Source organism: Corvus brachyrhynchos, unplaced genomic scaffold (genome assembly GCF_000691975.1).
Source record: "Corvus brachyrhynchos isolate BGI_N302 unplaced genomic scaffold, ASM69197v1 scaffold101, whole genome shotgun sequence".
Classification (NCBI taxonomy): Eukaryota; Metazoa; Chordata; class Aves; order Passeriformes; family Corvidae; genus Corvus; species Corvus brachyrhynchos.
In genome coordinates this window covers 22771255-22792655 of record NW_008237239.1, presented here as the reverse complement: position 1 = coordinate 22792655, position 21401 = coordinate 22771255, and the positions used below count along the sequence as shown (strand labels likewise).

At 37.4% G+C, this 21401-nt stretch overlaps 1 protein-coding gene across 1 annotated transcript in view; it reads right to left on the bottom strand.

Moving 5' to 3' along the window:
• Positions 1 to 2539: 2539 nt before the first annotated feature.
• The window catches only part of LIN9 (lin-9 DREAM MuvB core complex component), a 58134-nt gene continuing 39272 nt past the window's right edge, over positions 2540 to 21401 (bottom strand). The window contains exons 10-18 of the mRNA XM_008630391.2: positions 16790 to 16947; positions 15553 to 15686; positions 14465 to 14584; positions 14190 to 14291; positions 9326 to 9406; positions 5907 to 6032; positions 5407 to 5589; positions 5190 to 5287; positions 2540 to 3912 (exon numbers count right to left, since the gene is read on the bottom strand). Coding sequence (XP_008628613.1) covers positions 3807 to 3912; positions 5190 to 5287; positions 5407 to 5589; positions 5907 to 6032; positions 9326 to 9406; positions 14190 to 14291; positions 14465 to 14584; positions 15553 to 15686; positions 16790 to 16947 — 1108 coding nt within the window. The 3' untranslated portion in view covers positions 2540 to 3806. The remainder of the gene's footprint in view (positions 3913 to 5189; positions 5288 to 5406; positions 5590 to 5906; positions 6033 to 9325; positions 9407 to 14189; positions 14292 to 14464; positions 14585 to 15552; positions 15687 to 16789; positions 16948 to 21401) is intronic.

Below are 21401 nucleotides of genomic sequence, written 5' to 3'. Positions count from 1 at the left end.
GGCCGGGCGGAGGACAGGTTAGGGGCGCATTCCCGGCCGCCCTGCGAAGCCCTCCCGCCGGACCCCGTCCCGCTGCTCGGGCGGGGAGCAGTCACACACCGCGCTACCTCACCACTGCTGCTCTGCCACTGTTGCACTTTATCCGGTAGTAACTGATTTTACCTATTTATTTAAGAAAGATACGGGTCGGCTCCATCAGCTGAGGGCATCTTTTTACACTGTATTTAAAGGTTCCTTTTACCATGTTTTGTATATCTATTTAACCTTCTTCAGCCAAAAAGCTAACCCAATTCACTGTGTTTTGGGGGCGGGGGCTAGTCTTAGAAAAGAGTGTGATGGTCTGTTGTGATTTTTTGACCAAGGAAAATAAAAGTTTACATTTTTGCTCTGCTTGTGTGTGTACCTGGTGCAGGGGGCAAGGTTTCTTACCTTGGCTGACAGTGGGGTAGAAAAGTGTTAGATATCCCAGGTGCAGGCTCTCTTCTCAGGTCCTGGAGAGCCACGGCTGCAGTGTAGACGTCAATAAGAGACCTAAGGGGCCTGAAGGACAGGTTACAGAAGCTGCCTTAAACCTCCTCTGTCAGTATTTGTCTTAAATATACCCTAAACAAACACCCCCATCCCTAAATGAAAATGGAAAATTATGGCCTAAGGAATATAAACCCCCAAATCTCAAGTGCTTGGACAAAAGCCTCCAGTCTGCCACTTCAGCCAAGGTTAATGTTAAACTAAGAGAAATGGCAATATTTTGTGGACACTCTAAAGGTGCTGCAGCTTTAGGTAGGGACTACACAGAAGCTGTTCACATGATTGGTCATGGGCTGAATGGCTCTGCACTGCAAAATTAGTAATAACAGAAGTCTCTCCTGTAATTCAATTTATTGAGGAAGGATATATTACTCTGTATGTATTTTGAGGATAACGCAAATTCTTCCTGCTTACAAAATAGTACTTTAGAGCCTAGCAGAGCAAGCTGTAAGACATCAGTTATGGAAGAGCACCCGAATGCCACAAGCACAGGAAAAATGACCCATGTACTGGTGGCAGGAATATTCTGTAACAGGAATCACGGCCCACAGAATAAGGTTACCAATGCACAAAATCCCTCAGTGCCACCCCATAACATACCTGTGCTTGTGAGATCTGGGACAGCTGAATGCTGGTTGGACTGCAAGCTTGTAAGGTGAGGTGGCATAGTGGCTGCTGCTTATTCTCCATTAAAAAAACCCCAGAGCTACCCTTGAAAAAAACATGAACCAAAAACCAAGCAATTACCTCAAACACCATCTGTCCCAAGTGGACTTGGGTGCTATGGTGGGGGTCGGGAAAACCGCAAGCACTTGCAAGGGAGAGACAGAAAATGAGACCATGGTTTCTTGGGGGCTCAGGGTAAATTCAAGTTTACTGATTATAATCAATCAAAGTAACTTGCTCTGCTCCTGCAGACTTCAGGTACGGTAGTTGCAGTGTGCTCTTGAGACTCCAGCTACGCTTAGGGCACATTCAGCAAAAGCAGTTATATTTGTTACTGTCACCAAAATTCAACATTAGCTCTGACCCAACACATCAGTACCCAAAGAGAAATGCAGCCTCTCAAAGAAAAGAGAAGATGTGTATATTCACATTGCCTACGTGAGTGGGACAAGTGACATGTGAAAGTACATGGTGTGTACCTTCACACACATTGTGAAAGACACTTACCACAAATGACAGATCTTTCTATGATCTATTACCCTGCAGAAATTAAAAAAACCTACATCAACAGAAAACATGTTGGAGAGCACATTTAAGTATCCACACGTAAAAACCATCACACCTAAGGAATCAGAGTTGAGATTGGAGTGTGGTGGTTATTGCAATGTGTTCTGTGTCCAGTGAGAAATAAGGCTGTCATGTAAAGCAGGCTCCCAAACCCTCTGGTATCTACTAGCATCTACAACTTCTCTCCCCCTCAGTTTGGGATGTTTGCTATCTACAGGGCCAAACTACCCTCCTGGTGTTTAGTACTGGGAAGTCCTGCCCCTCAAAAGCATTCAGTGCATATGCTGAGCTTGAGTCCCATCAGAGCAGGACGGGATCACAGCAGAGGTGTGCAGAGGGAGCAGCAGCCACATGAGTATAGGGGTGCAAGGAGATGGCTCCTTCTTCTTGAGTTACCTGTAGATCAGATTAGTTCCTGTCTGACTAAACCTAAGTACCTTAAATAAGGCTTTGGCACCTTTCTCTGTTTACATGAAAAGGGTGGTGAGAGAGGACTCCTTTCTGTCTTCTGTATCAAACAGATGGTAACACCACAAAATAATGAGTGACACAATTACAAAAGCAATTGCAGGGACCACTATGATGTTCTATTGCATTCTGAGAGGTAAATTTTCCTGGGTAACTCAGCTAAATTACTGTTTATCATTATTTTATAGTATCCCTTGTAAAATTTTTAATACCTTTTGAAACAGCTACTTACCTTGTCCTCATAACATTTCATTTTCAGCAATTAGCTTCTCTTAAAAAAAATGACCTGAGACCATCTGCAAAAAAGTTTGCATTTTTGTGAAATATATCAACTCTCATAGGTCAATTTATTCAGTTACAAATTTCATTGAGAATAAAAGATTTATGCATTTCTCTTAATTAACAGAACAAATTTAGCTAAATATAAACTCTGCACTAAAGTTTTGCAGTGGCACAATACCAACACAGAATACAGAAGCATCTTTAAACTATACAAAATTTTAAAATTGAAAATAATCCTGTTTACATATTCTTTATACATTAACATATAAAAGACCTTATTTAATGAGGCATCTAAAAGAATCAAAAACATCTCTACAGCTATCTCTGAAAATTGATATCTGGAAACAATTCATTACACAGAAGCTTTACAAGACTATTTAAACAAACCAATACACACTTTTTACAAGATTAACATTCCAAAAGGTATAGGCAGGTTATCACTTCTTATTTTTGCAGTTTACCTCACTGGTTATCTTTAATTATAAAAATCTTCATATTTATATATGCTGAGTACTGTTGAATAACCAGTAATCTAATTTAAAACTTGTGCAAAACAAACAAACAAGAATTTGGAAATAAGTTTAACCAGTCACTTATATAAAATACCACCTAAAGCACTTCTTTTGCCCTGTGTGAAAGGAAAAAGCCATAACCAATCTCTTTCTGGAAAGTTACATTTTATATTCCTTCATTAGACTCCTTCTATAAGTTATGATAAATTAAGAGTTCCAACAAGACATTGACTGATTGATAGACCTGCCCAATATCCTCCAGTTTACAGCTTATGTTTGCTGGCTGTACCCTGCTGCTGCTTCCTTAGATCAGGAACACTCGGCTTCCCAAGGGCTGACCTGGCAGCTCTCAAGACCTACACAGAGGTGTAGCTTTACACAACAAAGACCTGCCATGTGGCTACTAACTCGAGCCATTTCCTCTCTGCCACTTCTAACATACCAGGAGATCCAACAGCAAGAGGTGTGCAGAACTAATCTGAACTTTTAAAAACGAAGTTCAAATTATACCAAAGTATGCTTTCAAGTTTACTATAATCAATGCAATTACTAAGAGATTACCAGTCAGCAAAACTACTGCATGTGAATAACAAATGGAGAAATCTAACGTAACGCTGGCCAGTAGTGCTGGTTTCCTTAAGAAGCAGATACAATATATTTAAAAGGGTCCTTTATGAGAGGTTTTCTCTTCCCTTATCTTCTGGCAGTTAGGGTATTTGGTGAAGCCTATAGAAAGGAAGATGATTTTCCAGAACTACTTGCTGTACACTTGAAAGGAAGTTTTCAGTCTCTGTTGGTGTTATTAGCTGCAAAAGCATGTAAATTTCCCATCTGGCTCAGACCACTCTGAATATGTGCAACATGGATCTCAACATTATTCTGAAAACAACTATGGGAAGAAAAGAAGGAAAGAAAGAAGTGTTAAACCCCATATGTAAGAGTTGTGTCTGAATATCTTTACAGTAAAAAAATCAAGAGGTGAACACAGCCAGTACAAAAATTCAGATGAATCTGAGAGCAGAACACACAAATGCAACTTGACAGAGAAATATGGGAAAACAGAACTTGCACAAACAGCTGCATGAAATCAAGAGTTACTGACTTGGGCACTTAAAGTAAGGTTTTAACATGACCAGAGTTAGTGAAATTAAAGTATTATGAAGAGATGCTAAAATGGCCAAAATAAGTACCATGAAATGGAAACATCATCACTTTCTTTGCTGGGTACATCAACCTTGACTTGAATCAATTCCAATATGCAATTTGCAGGGTTGATTATAAAGTAGTTTCACTAACGTTTGAGGTTTGGTTTTGTTTTTCCTAATGAAAAATGCTATAAAACAGCATTTCTCAGTAACTATTTTAAAATCAAAAGGCCATCCTACTACCTTTGGAAAAAAATTTTAAAAATTCATGTGTACAGCCTCCCATTATTATGTAGCAATACAAGTAGTAAGGATATAAAAAAATACTTTGCATTTAGGTTTATTTTCTAAACGACTTAATTTAGCAGCATAAAATGCTGGTCACAAATTGCTGGAGGCTGGAGGGTACTCCAGACAAGTATCACTATGCTCTTGCTACCACATTCTTGCTATTTTTATGATGCCTCCTCAGGTACCTGCTTGTGACAACTGTTGAAAAATGGCCCATCTAGACTAGCTTGGCCTTTGATCCAGCACAACATGGCCACTTTTCTGTTTCTTGGCTTAAAATCTTGCCAATGAAAGCTGCTCAGAACCTCTAATTGTCTCATATGCCACCTTTTGACATTTATAGACAAGAGGTTGAGTATGCCAAAAGAATACTGAAATGGTGCTGTTCTCTGGTGTAAAATACTTGTATTACTAGTGGGATTTCAAAATCTGACAGTGTTCTAAAGTAAGTTTTTAGCTGTCATAAATTACTAAAGAACAAGAAAGTCTACTTATTGCTGCATCAATTTATCACTTTTTAACATGTTATTTCACTGATAGGTTCAAACAGAAAACTGCTCATTTCACATTCCCTATAAGAAGCCCCCCTTTTAGATGGGACCCTTCCTATAAGTAGAAGTTACCAGATTAAACACCTTAATTATAATCAACGTTCACCTCTAAAATACAATAAGAACTGCCTACTATCATAAAGTGTTTAATTAAGAATTAAATATTCAAAAAGTAATACCTGATATTTGAGGAGTCTATTGAATTCTTAATGTCGTTTAATGAATCTGTTAGTGATTTAAATTCAAAAGAATTCAGATCACCTCCTTCTGCTAGACACTGTAGAAGAAGAAAACAAAAATCTCACAGTTGGTATTTCTCACAGTTGAGCACAAAAACTGGCAAAGATTTAATACTGTGTATTGTATGGGAGAAGCTGTTTTGTGCAAACTTTTTACCTTAATTTGCAGTAATATTGCTGTAAGTCTAGAGATAAGATCAGTTAAATTTTCACTCTCAACACAGAGTTGTCCCGTTGATGAGGTATTTGCCTGTCTGACAACCTCCTGAGCTTCCTCTTCACATCTGCGCCTCAGATCCGTGGGCTGGTCAGCAGGCTGGAGGCCCTGGTCAGGAGCAAGCTGCAGAGATATGGTGTGGAGAAATTAAGAGTGAAGAAGTCCTTTGCATCCGGTGGATGTGTGAAATGAGATGATTTCAAAGACAGTTCATGTGTATATAGTACACAGTGTTTGTTCTTTAGATATGTCTACTTAAGAACAGGTATCAGGAAAAGTATCTGCTGCTCAAAGGCAGACACAGAGAAGGAATCCAGTACAGCTACCAACAGTTTCATTTCAGTGTGACCCCCACCTAATGCCCTACTCCCAGGAAATTCTATTTTCTACTTAGGTTGAGCAAAACCTCCAAGTACACAGAGATTCCAGCAAAATCTTACCTCATAGCAATACTGTTGAACTTTATGCAAAACTTTATTCAAGTCTTTGTTTAGTTGTTCTAGATCTAGCACAATAGTTGCATATCTCCTCTGAAACTCAATGCCTATTGGCATGGAATAGGATTTCTGTGGAAAACGCAAAACATATTAAAGTTAATGCAATACTACACAGTTACAGATTTTGAACTCATCAAAAGGAGTTTTTACTTGAAAATTACATTGAGATATTTGAAATCCCAGCGTCAAATAGAAAAACATTAACATACAAAGTATTAAAACACAATATTACTACTTATAACTCCAAGGGAAAATGTGTAGGTAACAACCATACTTTTATTCCCTTCTTGAAGTGCTACAATAATCTATGGTGGTAAATGCTACAGAAGATGACTGTGGTCTGACCTGCTTATTTCTCCAGTAGCTGGGCATGGCTTCTCTCTACTGGTTGAGCAGAAAACTATCCTGCCAGCAGAGGAACAGTACAGGACAATATGGCCTCGACCACCTCTGCTGCAGGATGGGAGGCACATTTGGTTAGTAAGTTATTGGTCACCTGAGGATGACTAAGTGCTACATACCTTCTGTTACAGCTAAAAGTTCTGCCAAAAAAGAAAGTTACTAGAGCTTATATTTGGTAACAGTATTTTGTAAGCACAATTTTCCACAAAAAGAATAAATACCAAAATACAGTATCATTTTTCTTACACTCTTTTCAGAATATAGCTTGATGTTGTTTGGGTGATATTTTTGAAATTGAAACAAAACATGTAATATATTATAAAATTTCCTCTACAAGTTGCCTCTTGCAAGAGAAGCTCAACGTAGTCCCAGCCACAAGACTGAGATACAGGTACCTCCTACAATCAAAACTTGTAGCTGTAGTTTTCACACCACAAGATAAAGCAATTGCAAGTCAAGAGAGCCTTCATCAGGAGGATTCCGGTCAAAAACTCAAAAGGTTTCAGTTAGGAGTTCAGTTTAAAGCTCCCCATTAAACTTAATCACTGAAATGATCTCCAGGGACTTACAAATCTGAATACCAACTTAACAGGGCTTTAAACAAACACCATAATTTCAGAATGCACTGGAAAGTAGTATAAATTTGGCATACTTTCTGCAGCTCTGGAACATCCAAAATCGAATCTTTCAGACCTCCTCCAGTGACCAGTTCCCCTAGAGCAGACTGAATTACTCCAGGTTAGCTGTGAAAGCTGCAGACAATTGTGAATTCTGTATTGGAGAGGAAAGGCTAAGGGCATTCCATGCTAGTGATGACAAAAGAAGTATTTCTCAGCACCAGGACTATTTCTGACCTGGGCACAACCCAAGACCTGGAAACACCAATGAACAGCTAAACTGGCAGACAAAAGATGGACAGCTTTCAGTAGATGGAAGCAGGTCACCAAGGATCTAAATGCTTCTCTGAGACAACCAGCATTACCCTTACCTTGTTTTTATTGCAGGTCCTTTTAATTCATATTTGTTTATCCAAATGTTTACTGTTATATGTACACAGTAATTTGTTTATAGCCTGCAACCCAGACTAATATAGAGATGCCAAGAAAAATGAGACAGAAAAAGTGCAGTTGCATATATTAATATCTCCTCTGAAGGCACCTCCTGACTTGTGCAAATTTAAATTTATTATTATTGCCAGATAATAACGGCCTACATTCAGTACCATTTCTGATTGTTGTCAGTTCCATTTATTTCTATATTGAATCAGTCATTAAACAGAAGTCTTCATAAAAGGATTACTTTAAACCAAACAGCAGTGTTACTCTAACAATTATCAAATGACAATTGTATGAATTATTACCAAAGTCTGGCAATTAAAGTACACCTGAGTAAGCTCAAAGGATTCAATTTTATTCATGTTCCGGTATGTTATTGATGTTGAAGTGAACTGGGGCCAGAAAAAGATTCTCATTCAAAGAAAATATATTTTAAAGGAGAAGCATCACATACTCAGCAGCACAAACACAGATGGGATTGCCAAGGGACAAAGAGGATTAGAAGACAGGCTAAGAATATGGCCCAATAGGAAGGTATCACATCCTCTATTTTTATCAGGACAGCCTTGAATAGTAATGGTGCTTTATGATTGCTGGTTTACAAAGGAAATAGAGCAGGGAAGAATTTCAAAGTATCTCAAAGTCCTTATCCAGGTTACAATTGAGCTAACATGTATCAAATTTAGCATCTATTTCTAGATTCCCTTCCCACTGCTTTTTTGCTCTTTCAATTTTCTGGAATAAGAAGAGCAAGAAAAGTAACAATACAGTTTATTTAGGACTTGGGAGCTGAGATAACATCTGGGTTCTTGCTAGAGGAAGGCTACTGTCATTCCTTTGGATCTCCTCATCAATGCAAAAGTACTAATATCTCCAAAAAAATTGTTTAAGAAGAGTTGGTAATTTTTCATTATCAGAGTTACAAGTTGCAATGACATGTTTTAAAGTTACTTCTCTTTGCATCTAGTTTATTACTAACACACAAAATTAAAAGACAAAACATTTGATGTGCAGGAAAAAATGCAGTAACTGAAATGATCACAAGGTTTGAAGAACAACATCATGGCATAGAAGAAAATTACAGAGAGACAGGGATGGGGCAGTAGGAAGCAGAGTAACAGAATGCACGCATGCACACGATCTTTGAAGGCACAGAGAGAAATCTTACCACAATAAATCACATCTTTCAACACTCAACTATTTCACATGGAAAAAAAAAAATCAACTGTTTTGTTTCAAGAAATAAAAGAGACCCCTCTTCCTCTCCACAAACCTTCTGGATGCTGCAGAGACAACAGCCTGGATGGATGCTGGCAGAAAGTTGAGACTGAGAGCTTTCTGCTCTCAATTTATAGCCATGGGTGGTAGAAGAGCCACTCTTATAATTTTGATTTACTGACTGCTGATTAGATAAAGTTAGCAAGAAAAACTATTCTGCTGCTGCTGCTAACTATGCAGTAGCTGCTGTGGTACTGTAACTTTAAATGCCAGTCAAGGGCACACAGAGCTTCACACAGAAAATCTCTGAAATGAGTAACTGCTTTAACCAGAAAGCTGAGATAATAAGCACCTACCATCTGCAAAACAGTATTATCATAAATGTTTTACCATATAAGCTTGTACTCCAAATTCTCAAAGTACATAGTATTTCCTTACTTTATGTGTTAACTGACATGTGCTGTCCCAATGTTAACATTAATCAGTTTCCAAAGCACAATGCTTTCAAAGGAGAATCATATTTGAAGCAACTGACCTCTCTGACTTGTCTTTAAGAACAGTAAGACATTTCATGTCATAGAAAGTATTAAATACAGGTTTTATTTAGACTACACTCCTAATTGTATTTATTTGCATTAGCTGCTAAAGCATATCCTGTTTTAAGAACCAAAAAGAGAACATTCTCACCAGCTTTTCTGCTTCCGTATTCATCTCTCTCAATTGTTTGATGTGTTCCTTCTTGATCATAAGGATTTTCGATAACCTGGTCTAAAACAAAGGAACTATTTTTAGAAAGAATAGGTCCTTAAGCAGTTTTGAAATGCCATAGAACTTCAAGATAAAAAACCATACCTGTTTCTTTCATAATTTAAAAACTTATTTCTCAGCTGTTGATCAAGTTAAGATGCAGAAATAAAAATTAATTAAAATTAAATGATAGACTTCCCAGAGATTTTTAAAGCATTTTCAAGTGCCCTAAATTGATGAGTGCTAAAATCCATCAGCTGAAATTCCCTATAGGAAGACCAATATAATTTATGGCCAGCTAGAGGCTGAAGAACCTTTTTTTTTTTTCAGGCTGAAGGAGAGCAAAGGCTGTTACGGTCATGATACTACAATTAGTATCACTCACCTTACTACATCTTTTTTTCCACACAGTTCTCACCTGTGCCCTCGACTGAGCACCAGCCCTTTGTGTAAACTCCTGCAGTAAAACCTGGTATAGAGATTGGATCTGTTATACAGAACAACTCCAGGCTTTCCATTTCCCTCTTTTGTAATGGGAATACCCTGTGTCTCCTGCCCTGGGGACCTAGCAGGCTGAAGTGGAAATCACTGGGAGCATTCTCAACACACACATCACTCCTAAAACTGTTCATACTCTAGGGCCCTGAGAGAAATCCTAGCTTCACTTCAACCAGCAACACTTTTATTACTGGAATAAACAGAGCAAAATTTTCAGGTCTTATGAATTCCAGAGGGGTTAACTCCATCCTAGCAGTGAAATATGTGACTGGGAGAAATAGGAACTCCTAGTTCAACATACATCTGATTTATATATAATCCCTTTTGTGATTTTTAAGTTCAGTCTTAATTCAGCCAGGTTGCTTGCTCTCAGAAATTCTAACCAGAAAATTGTTCCAGGATCTCTTTCAGCTAATGAGGAATATTCTGGGAATTTCCATGCTAAATGCATTCTTTTTCACTTCCTAGCAATTTGTTCCATATTGCCAAACAGCCAAACCTGTTTCTCAGCTAAATATAGTGTTCTCTCCTTGTATTTATCCCTGTTTATTCAGAGACAATAGAAGCATCTCGTCCCCACTGTTTTTCCACTGGACTAACTGCAACTTGAGCCTTTCCAGACTATTTCCATAAAGGGATCTTCATCTCTTAAACTTCTGTGACCCTTTTTGTATCTTTTTTCCATTCACTGGCATCTTTCCTGTGTTTGAGCACAGGAAGCCTGTAACAGTATTCTGAATGACACATCTGTAAACTAAACCTGTAAAATGGCATCATTACTTCTCTCTTTCTACTCCAAATATTCTGCCAGATGCATCTTATGAGCTGATGGTGAGCCATGGTCAGAGGCATGTTGCAGAGGCAACACTGCATGGGTTATCAGCCTCCCAGTTCCAGCTGCTCATTTCTGTCCTTGTGTTGTCCCCCAGTGCCTGTGCTGAGCCAGCACTTGCATTTTTGCTCTTTGCATTTTGCATGAAGAACCCAATCACAGAAGAGATAACGATAAAGAAAGAAATTTAGAAGGGACAAGAATGAAAAGGTTTAAAATTGTTACTTGTGAGCTGGATTCTCTCTCTGATCTAGTTTCTAACACACCACACAAGTGTTCATGTTGCCAATAAAACACCTGGGAGGAAGAAAAGCACTGTACACCATCTGCCACTGCTGCCAAAAAGTTACCTGTCAAGCTCTGCTGTCATCACTATCCAGCAGTGGCCTAACACATTCTTCTCCTTCATGAAGTTGATGAATCCCCAAATCAATGCAGAATATATAATTCGTTCCCTGAATTTTCAAGGCATTTGATTCTTAACTTCTACTTTGACATGCAGACATATATGACGATGCACAGTGCTAGTTCTCCATTTGATGAGCTTGGATTTTCTATTATATTCTTCCTATTCCAAGATACATTCCAGGGATCAGGATAATCAGATTCTAAGAAAACGGTGACTTTCATGGAATCTGTCATGCCCACCAACTTTCTCTCAAGGGTACACTTTTTTACATAGACCTCCATTTTCATTTGCCAGTATCATCAGTGAATGCTATAATTCAGTCTAGCCCTATTTGTCTTGAGAAATTCTTGCCTAACAGCTCTATTTTCAGCATAACTCATCCTGTTTACTGTTGTAATTTATATTTCTCAATAAACTGGAAACAAGTTTTTAGTACAATGCTTTTTCACATTAAAAGAAATGAAGGAAAAACTCAATGAGAATGTCTAGATTTTCACTTCTGATTTCATTTGTTAGACATAAAATGAGCCTTTCAAAATGAAATGTAGGATAACTTACTATGGAATATTTTCAAAATTTTCATAAGGAGAAAACAGTCAAAAATCGAGTACCCATTTTCAGATTGTTCCTCCTGCATTTAAGTCGGGAAGATGCCTGCTTTCCTCACATGCAGACACCAGGTCAGTGCTGTGCCCGTGCTGCATCACCACACTCCCTCTACCGGGCATGCAGCGACCCTGCCAACATCTGCTTTGTCCTACAGTGCTGCCTTCTAATCGAATTTTTTACCCCAAAACACAGAAGGAAGCAGGGAGGAAGGAAAATAAAAAAGCTGTAGCTCAGTGCTTGAAAAAACACCCTCTAAGTTTTAATACCGACTAGAATGTAAGAATGCAATCTATCGATTTTGACCTGCCACACAGCATATGAAATATTTAAGGCTGCATTACATAATGAATTAAGCATGAAAGGGTTTTTTAAATTTATGACTCATTTATTGCTGGCTTTATTCTTAATATCATGTTAACTTTTGAGCCAGTCTTTTTCTAATACCTGTTAGTCCACAGTCTCAGATGTCAAAATGTAACAAGTAGTAATTAATAAAAAGATTTAAAAAAACTAAGTGTAGAACAATGATTAAAATACTTATTACAAGTCCTGATGTTTGCAACTGAAAGTTATAGGTAAAGAGAATAACCCCTAACATTTCCTTGTCATTCTCTGCATGTGGTTTTGGATACAATTCCTCTTCTTCCAAATTAATTTCAGAAAAGGGAAATAAGGGGCTGGGTTGAAACCTTATTCAAGGTATGTTCTGTATTTTCTGTTTTGTCCAAAATTCTTCCCATAAAATTTTTTCTTTGTGGTCTTATAAATAACTGCCTGGCAATAGTTTTCCAGAAAGTTTTCTTGGAATCAATTGTTTTTTGACCATTTACTTCCTGAATAACCATTAAATCAAAAAAGGGCTTTGATTTTTCTAAGTACCAGTGTATCAGAAAAGCTACAACATCCTGAGCAGTGACCTTTAACATAGAAATACATCTGTACTGGTGAATACAGCACAATCAATAATCAGCATTCACCACTCTCATGTATTTCACAACACCAAATTCCAGTACCTCCTCAAACTTCTAATTAAAAAACTGATTCTTAAAAATAATGCTTCAACTCCTTCCATAAATGCTTAAGCCCTGTGATTCTTTGTTGTTGCTCAATAGACAAATGCCAAAAATCTGTGGATTGATTTTGTTCAAAGTATTTTGAAAATCTTCAAGCAAAAATACATATTTATGTGGTATCTTTGTAAAATGCCACCATTTGTAATACAAGCAAGAGGCCTCTACTTGCAAAACTTAGATTTCCTTATACTGAGCAGTAATATACAACCAAAAATGACTGACAAAGCACATGTTTTCATATTTAAAATACAGAAACAGTATCATAAACAGGTCACTAAGTAGTTGTAAAGCTCAACACACCTTAGTTACCTAGTTTCACTGATCATACTCTGTGACTCATATAGGAGAACAGCAGCAGATACTGTTTAGCTGCATGAAGACTGTATCTTTTGTGTATTCAATTTTACCATAATTCATGTTATAGCAACTACATCTATTTTAAATTTTCTTAGTAAGCTAGATGCCAAGCCACCATTTTCAAAATGAGCTTCATACAAGTTTCCTCTAAAAAAAGCTGAATAGATGATTCTGTCAAATAAAATGCATTATGTTGAATGGCCCAAATGTGAGTGTCATGTGAGCTACAGACACAAATTTATTCTTTTGACCAATTACACAGACTTTAAAATCTGAGCATTCAGTAATATTATTTCTCAATTCTTAGTATTTTAAACATGAATCATTCCAATCTCCTTTGGCATGTTCAAAACTGCTTTCCTTGTTAAAGGCTTCAATCACTGATCTTAAGCTAAGCCAACACGAGCAATTACACTCTTCCATCATTCTGGAAAACGCTTCAGTGTGTTTTAATATTCAGTGAAGCTCAGCTTCCTAACATTACTTGTCTGTGCTCTTCTGAAGTGGTGTACAAAAACCACTGAGGAATTATTTCATAAAGGTGAAGACAAAAAAGTGTTTTCTATGTAGTTATGCTATCTATAACATGAAGGTTTGCTTGCATGGAAATGAGAGCTGCTTTTCTTCTCCAAGAGGGTAGGACATTATATAACATAGAATATGTATAATAATGCATATAGGCAAATGTTCTTTGGACAATGAAAGTATATTTTAAATAAATAAAAAAGTCTTAAGGTTTGCATGTAGAAATAATACTTTTTTAAGACAAAATGGTAGAGCTGGGAAAATAAGACACTTTCGAAGACCTCTGTGGTCTGAAAAGCACAATATTTCAAAGGTTATAAACAAGTGTGAAAATTAAGAAGGGAAGAATAAAAACAAATATTAACATCTCTTCAAAAGTTAATTTGGATATTACCATATCTGTCATAAACTAACAGAAGGCCATTCAACTGCAGAAGAATTGGCAGAATAAACACAAAAGGACAATAAAGAACAAAACTAAGAGCTGCAGTTAACACTTACCACTTGAATGAGGAATTCTACTGGAAAGCCTCCTAGTGTTTCACTATCTGTGCCTGAAATTTTGTTTTTCCATGAAGATTGTCCTAATAAAGGATCACTGTCCTATAAAGGATAAAACATTTAAATTAATAGCTTCTTTTTAGAGGGCTTTGCTAAAATCTTGATCTTGCTAAGTAACCTCGGAAAATTAATCTCAAAAACTGTTTAAGGTAACAGCTTCAACATGTATTAAAAATACTTCAGTGATTAATACCACATGAAAAAACGTAACTTACTGTGATTGGAGACTGGAGTGAAGGTGTGTATGGCAATCGGGGAGGAGTCATGAAGAAGCGCGAAGGCCGCTGTTTCTGTCCGAAGGCAGCAATTGGCATGGTTTCATGAGGCTCGTTACTCTGCCAGACAGGGAAAGGAAGGCTCTACTTCAGTGTCTGATTAATTTTTACCCTTTTGGAACACATAACTTATTTCTGGAATCTGGACTAGCCGTGCCCATCCACACCCCAACCCAACAGCATGAAAAGATTAACATTTTGCTTTTGGTTTAGGCAGGAGCTTCAAAATCCTAATGTATTGCTGGAGTTTTCAAAGTGTTCTGGCATCCCAGCAAATAAAACCTGCATGAAGATTTCCAAAAATACTTTTGGCAGACAAACTACTGTACAGGAGTTCAGCAGAGGCTCCAAACTCAGACCATGGCAGAGACTAGAGGAATTACGTAGATCCAACACCACATAAGATACAAAAGAAAGTGAGGTCCTCCAGAAATCTTGCAGTCTAGGCTGGACTGTCTGGCAGGAACAAAGCCTAGGAGCTGGGAAATAATCTTCAGTTGTTTGACCAAAAAAAAATATCCTCCCAGGTAGGTTCATTAGCACAAGAAATTTCAAAATCAAGTTCAATCAACTCATAATACTTGTTTGCAACTTCCATAGGCCTTTCCTGGCTTTACCACATTACAAAGGGCCAAGGTCTCTTAAACAATTTCTGCAAATCCTGGCAGAATCCCATTGCAGATTTTTCTTTGGGATCTTATACTACTCATTGTATTTATTCATATTAAACTCAGGCTATTATAACAGCCTATAATAGTTGGTCTATTATAGGTTGGTCTAAATTATTCCACCCTGAACCATTATGCTTTAATCATAGAGGGTTATCCTGTTCTGTAAAACCATAAGCAGTAAAAGTTCATTATCCTGGAACTTCCCATGCATCAGTTACGCTTGTTTCCACTTTATGACAATACCACCTGGGTGTAATATGTTCTATTTTCTTATTTTTAATTAAAGCATATCATTGTGGAATTTTTTATTTAATTTTCTTATTACAGCTACTTTTAGAATGTGTCATTAATACTTACAAGAACTTCATAATCTGGGACTGTGTGTGTTCCAAGACCTGCCCTGTCAAAAGTCACTCTGTAGGTAGCATTAAGAGTGTCTACAGCATCTATCTGTCCAGTGAACAGACCATCATGGACACCTCGCAAACGTGCTTAAAAAAACAACAAAAGAACCAAGAAACCAAATATTGCAATGCTATGATACAAATAACAAAAACAGATTTATTACATCTTTTGCAAGCAATTCTTTATATGTATACTTAAAGCCCACAGATTAAATGGAAAAAAAAAAAAAAGCAAACTCAGAAAAAAAAGTATGTAATAGAAATATTACTGAATTTTTACAAAATTTAAGTTTGCAGGTCAAATATTTCCCAAATCTAATCCTTAGCACTACACTTTTGTCTATGTAACTCCCTTTATTTCATACCCAATACCTTCTGACAGACAGATTTTGCAGGCAAAAATCAATTTCCAGATGATTTTGCACAGCATTTCTCTCTGAACACCTCCTCTGATGACTGTGTATTTAGCAAAAGACAGTGTGAAAGGCAGCTCAAGGATACAGGTTTAGAAGAGTGAGGAGAGGCAGTGTGCTGCACACCTGCTCCTCAGCAAGAACTAAGGGCAGTGCTGTTGAACACAAAAAATGCAACAAACAGTAGTGGCCTGAATAGGACATGCTGAAGTGAAAAGCACCTGGACCAAAATCAGACAGTAGAGAGGAATTAAAAATTTCAAAAAACTAGACAAAACCTGTGGAATGTTTTCAACAACATTCCCTCCTCAGTTATGGTTAAGCTTTTTTAGTAAGGCAATGTCATGTTTAGCATACATGTCTAACTACAATGCAATATCAATTGTATATCTGTTTCAAAACAGACAGTTTTATATTTATGGAAGAAGTTCAAGTTTTATATTAGGTCAGATTTTAAACTCAGACAACACTCAATATTTTGAAAATAAGCATCTCTCTCTCTCTCCAAAATTTGTTAGATATACTAGACATGTAAAAAACCCTACAATTTGAACAGCAGAAATAATAAGCCATACTAAGTTTGCACCTCAAAACCTTATCACTGTTTTAAAAATACTACCTAATCTTCACAAGCACCTTCTCAATGAACTAACAAAAAACCATACAATTTTTGATGTTTTACATTTATAATAATTATGTGCTTTAAGTGTATTATGACTTACTAAAATCTTTGCAAAACACACTTGGCTGCTTTTTCGTTTATTTTTAAGAAATTACCTGTGACTTTTGTTCCTATTACAAGCGGTAATGGAATATCTTCTGGAAGATCTTTGAACTGTGAAAGATCCGCAACTTTCCGCTGCTGCAAGAGTCTGATTTTCTGCCGTTTCTGTTTTAATGCTGACCTCTCTTCCTCAAAGAATGCAGAGGAACACCTACAATATAATTAGATAAAATTATACTTAAATTCATCACTGAAAACATATATACGTGAAGGCACATCAAATAAATTGGCACAGTTTGAAAAATCAGTGAGAGAAAATGAAAAGGTTTGGGGTGATGTGCTCAAGAGAAAAAAATTCCGTTTAACGCATTTAGACAATCTTACTCCTCAAAATTCCCACTCTTAAGACAAGAGTCTATTTTAAAATAATATTCAGGAACACTAGCTGTTGCATTAGTATATCCAAAGAGTACAACTTTTGAGGACTTTTCTTATGAGGATCCACCTGGTGTCAGAAGAAAGCTAAAGCTGGCCCCAGCCTACTCAGGATGCCAGTTCAATGCACGTGAGAGAGAGTCCTGTGAGAGCCCTGGCTGCCAGCACTTACTGATACACAGGAGATCCCTTTCACGTGTGCTTATGAGCTCAATTAAACTAACTTAGTGTGAAAGGGCACCAGACTCAGCACATAAAAGGGCACTTCTCTCTCTAATCTCCTTGCACCTGTGCAGAGCACAGCTCAGCCCCAAAATCTCCATTATGCAGATGAACTGTTCCGAGAAGTACAGATTTGTTTGATCTTGGGCTACTGTGTAAAATCAGATCATCTGTAGTAGTCCCCCTCCCCATTTTGGGGGGTAGGTCACTCTTAAAATGCAATCTAAAAGATAGAAGGCTCATTCCCAAAGTGCTTACTTTTTATTAATTTTCACTTCTAACCTACTGAATAGGCAAGATTCATGAGGGAGATACTGAAAGCAAAAAGACTGTAAGGACTCAATCCTCTCTCTCATTCCTTACTAAAAAAAGTTTCTTCATTCTTGTATCAATGAAAGAAGTAATTAAAAAAGGTGCACAAATGCTATTTTAAGTCTGTCTGATTGCAGAAAGTTATTTATCAAATAATTTGCCACCTTTGTTAATTGCTTTACTGCAGTCAAATGCAAATTAAACATTTTCTGTGGAACTCATTCTGTTATATATTGATTACTGATCAATAAGAAATTCTATTTTATGAAGTTATTTTAGAAGACACTGTCAACTCTGCTGCTGGTTCCCTCTTCTACGCTACAAATTATTTTCTGATTTAAATTCCTTCAAGATGTTCCTCAGTCATCTCTCACTCAGTACTAAGCAGTCAGCTCCTTTTTCCAAGTCTGCGTCTACTACTCTCTTATTATATGCAGTAACAAACATTCTTATGTTTTCTTCTGTATACCCCTCACTGGGAGAGTTCCACCAAGCCCTTTCACTTTTCTCCACAATTTCTCTTCCTGGCATTATGTACAAGAAGGCTGTAAGCACTAAGCTGCCAGGATGCCGAGACCATTTTCTTTCACACTGACCAGCAGTTTCACACTCTATATGCACAGATCATTTGCCTTTTATCTGTGTTTTCTAAGTTTTATGGGGCATAGGCCACCTGTTTTGTCCCGGTGTTAACATAATGAGATCCTCGTCCTAAGCAAGACATGGGAAAAAAACAGAAGCAAGAATGAACTGAAGCTGTGAGGTACTTTTGTCACGTAATGCAGTAATGCACTGCACCGAAGGTTCCCATATGAGGCTTCCAATCACTATCACCACAAAAATCACCACTAGTCTTTGTATAGCCTAGCAATTCTGTTGTAGATTGAGGCTGCAGGTGTGTGTCCCACTCACCAGTTCACCACCGAAGAGCAGAATGTGTTTACCCACAATTATGTATTATTCCAGTGGTCCTCATTAGGAATTTAAAGCATCTGGAAAGGGATATGGCAGAGATAGAGAGGGATGGTGGTTGGGACACTTACGCAGAGCTTCCTTGGATATTGTCATTTATTGATGCTATTGACTTCATATGTACTACTGGGAGGAACAGGTGTGAAATAATGTTTGCAGTGGGCTGTGAATATCAAGTTGCAAAATGCAGGTCAGACCTTTTCAACTCCATTGAGGAGAAGGGTGGCTAACCACAGAAAGACAACAAAATAGGGAAAAAAGAAAAAAGAAACAAAGCAATATAGACTTCATATTAGTCCTTCTAATCCTGTCCAGGGTCTTGCATCAGGAATGGCAAATATCACCTGATGTTTTTTGACTCATGCTCTTAGAAATGCCAATTCAAATGCTGACATACTAATCACTGACCTTCGAAGGTCCCTACAACAGCAACTACTGTTTTACTGACAGCTCGGATGGTCTTAAAAAGTCTCTGTCCCAAATGCTGTAACTATGGATGCAGAAGGTATTTGAAATGTATTTCTGGCTTCTGTTAACGGAAACCTCCAACCCAACGTTCCCCAAATGCATTTAAAAATATTATCCCATCTTCATGCCTCCTATGAAAAAATGAAGATTAAAACTATGGTACAGATCAAAATTGCAATCTCATTAGTTTTCTGTAGAGACTTCTTAAGATGCTGAACATTCTTCTCAGTTTCTACGTTGCTCATGAGAATTTGAATCACAGAGGAATCACCACCATCATGTAGTGGTAGGACAAGCATATCTAAGCTTAATTCATATCCACTGCTATTCCACAAGCCCAATTAAGTTCACACAGAGTACACAAACTATTACCTCTTCCTTTTCTTGGAGCATATCTTTCCCCACAGTCTACTGGAATCTTACAAGCTTTGCAGGCTCTCATGAAGAATACTGCTGTGCCAATCAAACACACTGTTGATGTGTGATAGGACATTTAAGGTAGCAGCAGACATAAGAGAATACTACAATATATTTAAACAAAAAAAAAGATGACAACCACGTGCAGAACTATCACTCAGAGACATTATTATCCTCTGTCATCAACACTGCGGGTGCAAAATGTCTTAATTATTTTTTTTAATCTCTCATGGGGAGATATCAGTGTTGACATGGTATTATAGCTTATCTCCATACGATGAGGACAGACAGAAGAAATTTCCAACACAATGGCAAAATAAAAATAATCTTTGCTCTAGAAGTAGATTAAAATTGTCTTGAAAAAGCATTTAAATTATTTAGAATACTTCAAAGTCTTTTAAAACTAAGGCCAAAGACCACTTCTGACATCTTGAAGAAGACTACCAGTGATTTTAAAAAAAAATTAATTAAGAAATAAAAAGCAAACAGGAATGCTTATTTTATTTTGCTATAAAGCAGTAACTCAAAGTTTTCGTTAACAAACAATCAGACTCTTTATGAAGTCAAACGTTTCTACTTCAAAATTCAGATAAAACAATTTCCTGCCCATTTAGACCTTTGGTTCCTTTGGCATGAATGTCTTTTTTAAAAAAAGAACTCTATGATAGCTGAACAAAAACCCCCAAATCAAACCCCAAACCACTCTCCCCATGGCAAAAAAAAAAAAAAAAAAAAAAAAAGGCAAAAAACCAACCCAAAGAACCTCTGAAAACTGAAAGGAAGTTTGCAACCCACCAGGTTGGATGGGGTTTTGCAATCTGATCTAGACAAGGTTCCCTGCCCAGTGCATCCCCTGACCCCAACTCCCATTGGAACCAGACAATCCTTAAGGTCTCTTCCAACCCAAACCATTCTAAGACTCTGAAGTTTTATCAATGGTCCACCAGACTGCTGAATGAGGCAAGCTGATCTTTTAGAGAGGTAACCACTTTTGGCAAAAGTCAAATGAGAAACTGATGACTTAACCTCCAAATACACCATTTCTCTCTCAGTGGGAAGCATGACAACAAAGGAATGAAAAGCTATCTAAGTTAAGCTCAAATTACATGAACATCTTCCTAAGAGGAGCTGTTTTCAAGCTGGCTCTGCTGCCTTCCCTTGACTGACGGTTTTTACTTATGTTGTTTGCAGGTACAGAAGGTGAAATGGTCTCCATCATGCAAAATATAATCTGACTCAGCAATCTATGAAGAAATGGATTCAGTGCTTTAGTATTTGCATTTACAGAAATAAAAGGCTGATTTATTTATGAAACATTACTTACACAATGACAGGGTGGTTGAGTTTGGAAGGACCTCTGAAGGTTATCTCCTCCAACCCCTCCAGCAGAATCACCTCCAGGAGGCTTCCCAGGACCATGTCCAGAGAACCTTTGAATACATCTAAGGATGGAGATTCTACCACCTCACTTGTGCCCATTCCCTCTTTTCCTGTCTCCAGATAATGCTGGAAAAAAACCTGGCCCTATCTTCTCTGTGTCTTCCCTTCAAATAGTTATGCACAAAAATGAGATCCTCCCTTAGCCTTCTCTAGGCTAAATTGTGTAGGTTTTGTGAAAAGGCTGAGCTGAATCAGAGGGTTTAAGAATTAAAAATTCTAGATTAGAAAAAAACCCTATGTCCTTCATTAAATTCTGGCTACTTCTCTAAGATGGACAATATTTTATGGGTGACTCTATCTTTTCTCTGTTTTGATAGCTAATCTAGGAAAAACTGAAGATCTAGAAAATGATTTAAAAACAATAATAAAATAAATGAGGTGAAAATGTGCACTTGTTTT